The sequence below is a fragment of the Megachile rotundata genome, chromosome 9 (genome assembly GCF_050947335.1).
Source record: "Megachile rotundata isolate GNS110a chromosome 9, iyMegRotu1, whole genome shotgun sequence".
Lineage (NCBI taxonomy): Eukaryota > Metazoa > Arthropoda > Insecta > Hymenoptera > Megachilidae > Megachile > Megachile rotundata.
This window is the reverse complement of record NC_134991.1, coordinates 12,197,360-12,209,649: the sequence shown is the minus strand read 5'-3', so window position 1 is coordinate 12,209,649 and position 12,290 is coordinate 12,197,360. Positions and strand designations below refer to the sequence as shown.

General features: G+C 38.1%; 1 protein-coding gene across 1 annotated transcript; it reads right to left on the bottom strand.

Moving 5' to 3' along the window:
- Nucleotides 1–3,005: 3,005 nt before the first annotated feature.
- LOC105662975 (uncharacterized) lies at nt 3,006–5,800 on the bottom strand. The gene is made up of 8 exons (XM_076535422.1): nt 5,527–5,800; nt 5,189–5,434; nt 4,442–4,690; nt 4,221–4,387; nt 4,006–4,148; nt 3,796–3,941; nt 3,301–3,661; nt 3,006–3,198 (listed from the first exon to the last, which is right to left on the bottom strand). Exons 1-7 carry the CDS (start codon nt 5,527–5,529, stop codon nt 3,539–3,541), a joined length of 1,077 nt encoding a protein of 358 aa, XP_076391537.1. The 5' UTR covers nt 5,530–5,800; the 3' UTR covers nt 3,006–3,198; nt 3,301–3,538.
- Nucleotides 5,801–12,290: the final 6,490 nt, after the last annotated feature.

Sequence of the window (12,290 nt, the reverse complement as noted above, 5' to 3'; positions counted from 1 at the left end):
CTCCTTACACCTATCACGAACCGGTGCGCACACAACCCGCACGAATTGCGTGCTTTCCTTATTGGCCGATTGAATAATACATGGAGCCGAATAGTATTAGAACGCGGCGCGACACGCGATGTCCATGACGCCTGTCATGTCGTGCGGGTCACGCGTCACCATTTTTGACGAGTTGTTTAGGCATTCTTGATTTATCGAAGCCGGGACCCAGCGTGTGACCCGACTCTAACGACTGGATAACCGATGACGTGATTCTTGACGGGGTCAGTGGAAAAATTTTATTCGAGGATACTTCTTTATTGCTTATTTATTCTGTGTATATTAAACCTTCTTTTTATGATCATTAATTGTTAAGCTTCCTCTTCGTTGTTTGTATATTAAGGTTTTTTTTCAGTTACGGTCAACAATCATATCAAGTTTCATTTTGAGTTACACGCATTAATTGTGTGTCTATTAATTATTTTTCAGTAAGCATCATTAACTAGTAACCAGTATAAGCAGCCAGTATAAGAAACCAGTACAAGTAACCAATTTAAGTAGATTTGAAAATGAGTCTTCAATGAGTTACCTAAGCCTTGATCTCATCATCACCGAACATATGAGACATATTTTTAACATATGAGGCACTAAAATAATTAACAATGAGACCTATCAACGACAGATTTCATGTCTCCAAAGAAACTACAGGTAGCAACCACATCCACATCGATCCATCTGTAATATAGTTGTCTGCTAAAAATGTTTACTGTCGCCATGTTGTCAGCGTTATAATAAACATGTACACTAAACCCATGTATTAAAGAATAGAATATTTGTCGTGTAACACGTGCAATATCACTAACACGAAAATCTGAATAATGTGGTCTCCGATTACCAATGCAAATGTCAGTTTATTCGGTGGCGTTAATCCAAGTCAATTTGCATTATAGCTCTACCTCTAAAAGCAATCATTAACATTTTAAATTTCCTGGACATTTTGACCTCTCTATTACCAACGTAAATTGATCGCATTTTAGCATAATCGATTAGTAGAAAGCGTCATATGGTTCCATCGAAAAACTAGAAACGCGAATAATGGCGGAGGATAAAAGGAAAGATAAGGTCGTTAGCGAGACAGCTAATCCGGCTGGTGACTGGGATCGGCCATTACGAGGTGGTTCCATCGTTAAAAGGAAGTCGGATCGTGAATGGGTCAGCTGTAATAACGAGCTCCTTACATCCAGATTACACGCGCGCCGCGGAACCGAGTTGCTCGTCACGGCCAGCTTACAACCAGCTATAAAGCAATAAAAGTCGATTTGCCTGCTGGAATACCGACCGGTGATATATCGCTGCTTAGCGCCCACGTAACTAAAGGAGCACCGAACGATCTCTATTATTTCGTTTTTTTATTCCACGAATTTGAATTATCGAGTCTGCTTTTATCTTCTTTGTGGTCCACTTTGGAGACTTTATCAAGGACGTTTATTAAGCGAGAATGCTTTATGTCTTGCAGAGTGATTGGAGGTAAGCTATGCGCCATTTTGTTTATACTCTTGATGGGTGCGATGTGAACGTTATGGAAGAGTGAGTAAATGTTGAAATTTGGAATTTCGTGAATTAAAGATTGCGGAGTTTTGAAATTTGGAAATTAAGATTTAGGGGTGTGGAGACATTGAGACATGCAGAAATAAGGAACCTTGAGAATTAAGGATGTAGAGAAGTAGAAATGTGGGAATTGAGGATGTAGGAAATTAAGAACGTAGAGAATTAGGGATGATGGAAATTGTAGACAACTAACAATGCAGAAAGCTGAGAATATAGAAAATTAATGATTTAAAAAACTGAAGATGTAGAAATCTAAAGACATAGGAAATTAAGAGTATAAGAAACTAAGAATATAGGGAACTAGAAACGCAGACCATTTTAAAAATTTGAGAAATAAAAATGACCATAAAAATCTACCCCTTCCAAAAAGCAATATAATCACAATCCCAGATAAAAATCTCTGTGTCCATAATTTTAATCAAACAACATACAAATATCAAATAAAGTAAAACGGACGAAATGGCTTAAAGTGTGAACAGTGATACTTCGTCAGAATGTAAGGAAAAGTTACATGGTTTTTCGTTCGTGGTTTACATGCTCGTTTCTTCCTCCACGTTCGTCTCCGTTGATTGTTCTTTCAACACCTTCAGATCGTTTTTTGTACCCACACGAGACGATTTCGAATGGCAGACCGTGTGACGTATGTCCTCCTTGTCCCTAGTGAACTTGTCTCTCAGCTTGTGAACCGTGTTGAACAGCATGTTGGGTTTTGCACATTCGTTCGTGCTGCAATCGAACAACGTACTCTCGCATTTTTTGAGATCGCAGGTGAATCCTGCTGCTCTTCTCACGTTCAGGTTCTCGTACATTTTTTTTATTCTTTTCATTGACAGTTTGGTCCTCTTCTGCAAAGGACGAAGCATTTATCAAGTTGATTTTTGATCTTTGGCTAATATTTGATGCATTCAGAAGAAGAGTTTGGACTTTATACTTGTATATTCGATAATTAAATTATTATGAACTTATAGAGTCTAGAGTTGAATTATTCGAATTACTTTTTACCTTCACATGGTCAGAAATTTCCTGCAACTTCTTTTTGCTCCTCTTCATCCTGTACCCCAATTTATTCCTCTTTCTCGAGGTACACACCGTCTCAAAACTGACACAATAATCAACTCAATCAACGACTACCTCAATAAATTTATAAATGACTATCTCAATTTAGAAACTAGAATACCTTTCATCCACGTCTTGTTTTATCCCAGTGCAATATCGTGAGCAGCCACTCCTAGTGGGGGATTTGACCTTCTTCGTGCATGATTTGTCGCAAGATTTCTTTACTTCTGTTCCTAATCGATCACCTTCGTATTCATGAATGGTACCAGACTGACGAGTATTCTGATTTAATAATGTAGCCTCCGTTTGAGACGACTGCCATCGTTTCGATATCCCTGTTTCATTGTTGTCCCGTGGTTTATTCATCCCTCGATTATATTTTTAAAATTCGTAGTAATCGTGATTGGAATTTGTGCTCGATGAACTGGAAGGCGGATGTCGAAGTACCGCGTGCCGACGACAAATCAGTATCGTTTTGGTTCCCATTTTCAATTTTTCGTCGATCGAGTTTGCTGGACACCTTGCCACTATGAGGATTCGATGCTTGAAGTAGTCCTTCAAAAATTAATATTTAAAGAAAAATTATTATTTTAAATTATTTAAAGAACTTGAAGAAATTGTCACAATTGTCTAATAATTATTATTAAATCTTCTAACCTCATTTTTCTTGAACGGTTTCAGCTTTCCGCATATACTCTTCAAAGCTCGAAAGCTTCTCGAGAACTTCCGACGTAAATTATCCAATTATTCGTTCTGATAGAAACGGTAGCATGTTGCATTTACGAGTGAAATCGACGATAGACTAAAATTTCTCCTGTCAACACGAATCTTTCGGTTGGAAAGGGTGGCGCCATTCAACGATTGTCTTTCGTTTATCGACCTTTTATTTTTATTCCTAGTTGTTTCTGCCCTTCGATCTCGCTTCTCGTACGATTTCCCCATGATTCACCGAGAATCTTCTTTCCATTATAGACTTCAAATTGTGCGTCGAAACCCCAATACTTTTGAACGGTGCATCCTGAATAAATATAACTCAAACTTGTTAATTGAAATTTAATAACATTCCGTAATTAATTTAATTTATAAATAACAATGTAACGATTTATAATTTTCTGGATGTTTAGAATGGCCTTCAATAATTTATGTTAATACCGTAATTAGTTCCATGGAGGTACTGATATCAGCTGCAATGATCTTTTTTCTGGCCGCATTTTCACTGCTGAACGTATGTCTGGGTTTTCCTTTGTCGCCCAAATCTATGGAGCTCTTGGTATACCACATCTGTTGCGGCGAGTTATCTTAAGAAATAAAAGTTTCTTAAAAATTTGCATCATTTCCTCTTAATCTCTCATGGATATTTACAGTGAGGATTATTTCTATGTCCTTCTTGTTCTTGTTCGTTCCTCTTGTTCCTCGAGGACTCCTCAGACGTTCCAGGAGCCGAATAGTTCTGAGTTTCCCGTCTGCAAGATATGGGACAGTCCTTCTGACAAGAATTAATACTCCTAAAAGAAAATAAACTTGTAAAATAAACCCAAATTACACAAAAAGTTACAAATTTTTATCTTTCTCTGTACACTCTCTTCTGATGAAACTCAGCACTCGCACGAGGACTAATTCTACTCAAATCTTCCGGAAAAATATTCGGACTCTTCGTATAATCTTTATTATGAACATTTTGTTTGATCTTCAAGTTCTCCAGCGATCGACATTTCGTCGGTGTCGAGGTTGCAAATCCCTTCGGCTGAAATAGAAATAACTTTAATTTTTATACACTTCAATAATTACTTTCTCGTACTGCGAGGGTTTCTTCGAGCATTTTCAGGGTGACCATCGTCCCGTCTAGGAAACCGTGGAGATGGGGTAGTTTCTGTTCACAGCAATTGAACTCTCGCTTCCGGAAGATCTTCCACCAGCAATTCTCGTCGTCCAGAAATGTCTTCAACTTTGTCATCTCTTTTATGCAGTTATTCACTATCTCTCTTGCGTTGTTCAACTCTGTTATTCCTACGTCTTCGGTTTGACTGAGGACATTCTTCTTTTGTTGCTAGTTAAAACAATTTAAAAATCGTGCATCAATCATTGCTAATTTAGAAGCTGTGATACGTTAAGGAATTTCAATTATTTTTATATGTAAAGAAATTTACATCACATTTATGTATAAAGAAATTTACATTGCAGTTATATATAAAGAAATTTACATCACATTTATATATAAAAAAATTTGCATTGCAGTTATATATAAAGAAATTTACATCACATTTATATATAAAAAAATTTGCATTGCAGTTATATATAAAGAAATTTACATTACAGTTATATGTAAAGAAATATACATAACATTTATATGTAAAAAAATTTACATTACATTTATATATAAAAAAATTGTATGAAAGTATTACGTTATTAAATAAATACTGTATATGTACCTTGACATAATTTTTTTTTATATCAAAAAATAATACAAGATTAAATCAATGCGTTAAAGAAAAAAAATCGAGTTCGTTCACTGTAAGAGTTCAGAAAATAAAACAATAAAATTTACCGATTTGACATACTGCTGAGCAGTTTCCAAGTCCTGTATGCTTTTCTTCAGGTGCTGTATCTTATCGAGCAATCTCTGAGTGGTGCAAATGTCCTTCTCCACCTGTGATTTAGCATACTTGCACTTTCTCAGATCGCACAACTCGGTCTGCTTTCTGATCGACGATTGATAACAATTGTCCTCCTGATTACCGATACTGTTGGAAACCGGGGTGAAAGTACACGGACAGTGTGCTCGTTTCGATTCCTATAAACATTCGCAAACCGTTACCTTTCATGAACTCGTACAAAATGGTTCTACAAATAATTCTAAGAGGAAGTGTCAATTAGGTTACGTGCCATCCACGTTGAGGTTCCTTCTTCCTTTTTTTTCTAGCAAGCTTTCCTAACTCCTTGATGCGAGCATGGTTTCCTTTCCAACGAAATACCTATGGTTTTATACATTTTGTAACTGTTTGTTGATATTTGAAAGAAATTTCATGATTGTGGAATCGCCATCGTCGATGGACGACAGCGTCATCTGTTTCGTATTTTGCAAATTTAATTAACAGGTTGACTCATAGTGGAAATACGTCTGTTATTAATAATATGGATGACAGTATAATTTATACGATGACATATTTATGACAATAATTATTAAGGATTAATTTAACTTTGCAGTTTATTCTTCCATTTATCATCAGTTAATTCTTAACACTTCCTGTTTTCATCTTATATTGTATATTCACTTGTGTTTGTCAAGATGTGTCTGTTAAGATCGTTTGATGCTTGAGATAATCAAACCTTAAAAGTATTGAAACAAAATAAAATAAACTATCCAAGTCTACTGAAAAGTTCAGCTTGAAATTCGACCACGAATTTTCTAAAAAGCACCCTTTTCCGTGCGGTTTCCGAAACACAAAGCAGCGTGTTTTCCGAGGATCGATCGAATCGCAGAGGACTTTTAAACGGCTCGTTTAGCATAACGAGGTCCCGAGCTCTTACGAAACGGTAGACCCGCATAATTGCATTGTGAACGGAAGCTTAAGGTCCTCGAGTCACAATGAAAGAATCGTGACAAAAAGTCAACGAGATTGTCACCGCGGAAAATCCATGTTGCACCGTTGCTTTTTCTTTTCATTTGCAAAGGAGATGAGAAAATATCAGTACAATACCACAGATCGAAATTGGGTCATTCAAGTGCAAAACAGAATTCTCTTTCAATGGCAGCATCATTTTTTTACAGATTTTTACGAATCATCACTTTTATTTGATTATCCGTTCTTGCAAGAAATTCTTTTCGTAAATAGTTTCGAGTTATAAATCTTCATCGAATCGATTGTCTGCCAGAGCACGAGAAATTGGAGCATTCAATTGCAAAGTAGACGGTCGAGGCGATTTTTCAGCTGCATGCCTCGTTTTTCCACGAATTACGGGATTTCGGTCGCGTGAAAGCCGTGAAAATCGACTCGGTATCGGCTTCACGAATTTCCATTTGAAACGATCCTTTGAATCGCTAGTTTCACGTTCACGCTGCCATGAATTCGACGCGGAAATTTCGGTCGTTTCGTTCTATTCAAACGCGACTTGCCACCAGAGAGAATCGAACCAAATTACGGATATACCCAGATAATATACGATTCGTTATCTTCATCCTCTCTGATAATACATTGGAGAGCTAGAGCTTCAAATACATGAATTTGGTTATACTAGATACTTCTTTGTATTGATTATTATTTTTTTGACAATTATTAGTTAATAATGTAACTCTCTAGATATATCATTTATTCATTAACATGTTATACTGGATTAACTTGATTATACTGAACACTTCTCTGTATTGATTATTATTTTTATGACAATTATTAGTTGACAATGTAACACTCTAATTATGTCACTTTATCATTAACATGTTCTATGATAACATTCAATAACTGTTGCTGTACAATAACTTACAGTATCATATAGTAACTGTTATTAAACAATAAAATATATTATTACTAAAATTTATTACTTTATAGTAACAATATAATACCACATACATTACATTATCAATGAACCACCATTTTCAAAGTACAAGCACAATAAAAATAGTACACTATTAAATAGACTAAATACATTAAAATTCATTACTTTATAGTAACAATATAATACCCCATACATTATATTATTAATTAACAACAATTTTCAAAATACAAGCACAGTAGAAGTATTAAATAGCTACCTCCACAAGATCCACCCCAGTCGGCAATATAGGAGTATTACGCTCGAAAATTCAAGACGTATCGTAAATCTACCCTGAGCGGTTTATTCGGGGACGTTGCGTGATCCAAAAGGAAGGAGCGAAGATTCCAAGGGGTTTTCGTAACTCTAGATGACTCGAGGCTAGGTATCGAGCATAGAATTCGGCACGACCGTAAAGAGTCAGGCGTCTAAGACCATTTGTCGCGATACGGGAGATCCTGGTCTTCCGGCGCGCGGTTGACAGGTAGAAAACAGGTAAACGCGCCGCAGGATCTCCTTTTTTCACGTCCGACATGGTTGACCGAGGGACAAAGGGGTGCGGAACGGTTCAAAGATCCCTAAGCCGGCCGCAAAGTCAAAATAAAGTAATTGTTGCCCCTTTGTACACCCCTTCTTTTCACCGGGTAACAGGGAAAGTTTTCCTTTCGTTTTCGTCTTCAAATCTTTTACATGCCCTTTAGTTTTTTATTTTTTCAAATTGGGTGCAAACTGTCCCTGATAAAATGTGATAGAATTTATATTTACTTGTAATGGAATTTTACTCTGATTCCTACTTTATAATTATACTTACAGATAGTGCAAGATTTGTTTTTTTATTTGGCGTGTCAAGGTACAGAATACATATGACATATCTCGTTACGGAGTAAGTCCACCATTCCACGTATAAAATCGTTATTACCTCCGTACAAAAAAGTTAGCAGTGAAGATACAAGGTAACAGAAGAATATGAAAGACCAACGACTTTCAACGTAAAGAGCACTAAATTTCTCGAAAACGACAGTCATACCGCTACTCCACAAAGTGACGGTCGAAAGATACGTGTAACAGAAACGTACACATACACGCCTAGAATTACACTTTTATCTATTCACTTTAACATCGTTGTGTCCGCTGCGGCGACCACCCAACGCGTTCGCCACGGTGCCGGGAGTAAGGTACACCGAGGTTCGACGTTTCTCAAGGTTTTCACGTGTCACGAATGGCGTTGACAATCTTCGAGCGATCGATATACGACCGCCGAAGAGAACGAACGACGGAGAAGGACAGGGAGAGACAGTCAGCGGTAAGACTGTCGGATGTAACCGTAGGAGGTCCTCCATTTCGATTCACAGCGGTCCTCAGGATCTTGTCCTGGGAAAGCCATAAATGGCGATCAAGTCGTGCGGATCCACGCGCATCATGTAGCTTGTATGTTGAAAAGATGAAAAAAATTAGCCTTCGGGGAATCTAACAATGTTGCCTTTACACAAACTTCTAATATCCAACTGGTCTCTGAGCTATCTTAACCTCAATGTGTCTAACCTAATCTGGTAGAGGATTATACCATTCGAACATGTTTAACTCAGGAAATTATATTCTTGATCAAAAATTTTGATTATACTCTACCTATGAACCTAAGTGATGTAATTGTGGTTAGTACCTTTCAGACTTAATCAATCATGTCTATAGTAATCAATGAAGCTATAAATTACTAGATAACAATATATCTCAAGTATTAAACAAGTATAAAGTATCCCCAATCAGAATATTTAAATATTAATTGATGCAATATCCTCGACCATGTAGAAATCAAACCAGTTTCTTATAAAGCATATCAGCTCGAACATATTAACTCAATTAATCGAATGATTAATTTCTGAGGCGATCATATAGAACCATCAATAGTTCTTGCTAGTAATCAAGAACGTGTTAGGCTCGTGACAGAAAGGTTCGAGAAATACATCCTGGGTGGCCGTGCGCCATAAAACGTGTTACGTTCTTAATATTATGCGGGACACGCAATATGTATATATAAAGCGCTCCCAATTGTGCGGCAGCTTAGCCGAAGAAAAAAGAGCCGCGGCAAGGAAAAATCGTGGTCGTGCACGAAACCGAAAAAGGAAGAACGGAATGCAACGCGAACGAGGCATCTCCTTTTCTGAGCGGACGCGTCCTCCTTACATACGCTCGTTCTTACCGATTTCACCGTGGATCGAATAATCTCGTCTACATGAACGCCGGCCACGCTTGCCTAATTGGCGATCACATTCATCCGCGGCGGCTTTATTTGAACAAATTTAATAGCTTACTTTACCAACGGACTTTAGCAACGGACACGATCTCGAATGCTCCCTTGCGAAATACTCTTGTTCTTTCGGGTAATATGGTAAAACAGTGATGGACGGAAAGGGGGGAAGAGCTTTCGGACGTTCGAGGCAGAGTGCGTGATGGGTGAGGGAGAGATAGGGACGTTTCGAATCTTTGCGATTTGGAGATTAAGGAATTTGGGGACTTGGAATGTGGAGATTTGGGTGCCTCTAGATTTGAAAGATTAGAACTTTGGGAATGTGGGATTTTGGAAATGTGGAATTTTGGGGATGTGACTTTGGGGACATGTGACTTTGAAGATGTAGAACTTTGAGGACACGTGACATTGGGGATATGTCATTCAGAGGATGTGGAATTTTGGAAATATTAAAATTGAAGACCTACTTGCACATTTATCTACAACTAAATAATCTAAAACCTCGATAACTTGTAAAATAACTAGCTGATACACAATGGCCGTATAATCCATTTGGTGTTACGTAACATCGAGCGCATCCCAAGAAGAGATTACTTCGATCCATCGATTCCAGTCGACTTTTCCACGTCCTTGTCGCGCGACAAGGGTATTGTGAAGTCAGGGCCACCCTGAATGCCGAAAGCTCTTCGACTTTCGCGTTTCGGCTCGTTTCATCCCAGCAAAGCGAGTGCATAGATCACCAGGTGTCGCTCTGTTTATACCACAAACGTCCAAACAAGTCTCCGAGTCCCTTAGGTCTATTAAGTGCGGACCTTTCAAAAGATCTATTCGACTAGCAAGGCAAAAAAAGAGGGAGGAATGGCGCATTGTATACCTGGATCCAAAGATCCTGCTATTGATGTGACCGCTATAGCGTGTAAATAAACCCTAACTTTTCACTGCAACGCGATTTAACCAATTTTCTACGATCGAGGATTAAACGGTTGACAATTTTGTTTAATGGAAACCTTGAGAAGTTTTTTTGTGATCTTTGGGTTTTTTGGAGGGGATCATTGTTTGACAGTTATTGGTGGCACGGTGCCTTTTATTTTCTTCGGGTCTATCGATTCTTATCTGGCGATACCCTGACATGCTTTCCTTGATCCGCCGACATTGACCATTCACGATATCCTGCAGGCTCGTCCGAAAATAAATTCTCTTTCTCCACTTGTAGACACCATTAGGATATCGCATTCTTTTATATCGTTTTGAATGTGGTAGATGATGGGTAATTGTGGTGACAGTGGAATTGTATTTCGACATTTTTGAATTCTTATATTTTCAAACTTGTGAAGCGTCAAACTCCCTTATTTCAAAATGACATGTTCAAGTTTATATGTTCTCAGATTTTCACATTTTCATATCGTGAAACATCTAACTACCATATTCCTACATTCCCAAGAGCTGATATTCCCAAATCTGCAAATTTCAGAAACCCCAGATTGTCAACCCCAACTTCCTAAAACCCTAAATTATCAAACCCCCAATTTCCTAAAACCCCAAACCACCAAACCTCTCCCACATTCTCAAACCCCAAATTCTACATCTTCAAATTCTCAAACCCCTCCAAAAATTCCCAAGCTCCCAAAAAGACCCAGAGTGACTCCATAAAAGTCTCTTACCTATCGTCAAACGTTCAGTATGTATTCACGTATGTAATTTACACTTCTAACGATCGTTCCGCCCTGGCAAGTGGAGGTGTTTGTGTTTGAACGCATTAGCATCGAGCAGAGTAGGTTTTGCAAGCGTGATTAGGAAAGTCGAGAGGACCCGGTGGTCTGCAGACTCTTCGAAAGACCGGTAGCCGGTTGTTATTTTATTTTTTCGTTTTTTGCATACGAGATCGAGCCTCAATATGGAGGTGATTAAACCGCGAGGCGTTTGATAGGGAGCCTTTACGTTTCCGTGACTTCGTAATTACGCGGTGCTGACCGTTGTAATGGTCGAGCTGGGCCGGTCGTTAAGGGAAATTAAGGAGCTGCTTTCGTTCGTTGAATGTTTACTACCAACCGCTTGCCACTCGTAAATATTCGGCTCCGCTGTGCTCGTAATTAGCCTGAGAACAGACGATTTTCAAAGAGTGCACGCTTCGTTATCTTCACGGTTTTCTCGTGATATTATATCCGCGGGTAATCCGTCATCTTCCGAGAGTTTGCATTTTTAATGAAATCAAATTTCGGTGCTGGCTCCATTAACTGTTGTTTCGCAATACTTTGCCACCATTTCGCGGATAAATTATTTTGAAATCGTTGCGTGTCAAACGACCGACTTCCAGACGTATAATCTGACACGATTTGGGACGCGAAATAACCCAAAATTCTGCCAGATGAACTTCAATCGTAAAGTTTAATAAATAATGACAATGGACATTACCGTAAGTATTATGTAGTAAAACTGCTGCTCAATAATTACTGACAATAAGAAGCCATCTCGAAACCTATCAAGTTTGGTACAATGTGATAACGCAAAGGTACCGCGGACACTTTTGGTGTCAGCTTGACGCATAAAATTTTATAGCATGACACTTTAATATTCTTAACACCAAATGATTATCAGAATTTCACTTTTTACACAAAATTTGGAGTCATACCTAAATAAATAAAATTTAAAATATAAAAAGAGATGTTCGTTCTCAATTTTCATTTAACAGAATAACTGTTTAAATTTAATATTTCAGTGATGGATTTTATTTTATAAAAATGATCCTATATCGGAGTCGGTTCGAGAATGAAACTATAGGTTCTTAATGCGGGCGCCTCCGAGTAGAGGGCAGCACCGACAAGAGCGCAGAACAAAATGCACGGAGACGGTGAGAAACGGACAGCTGTGTTTTTCT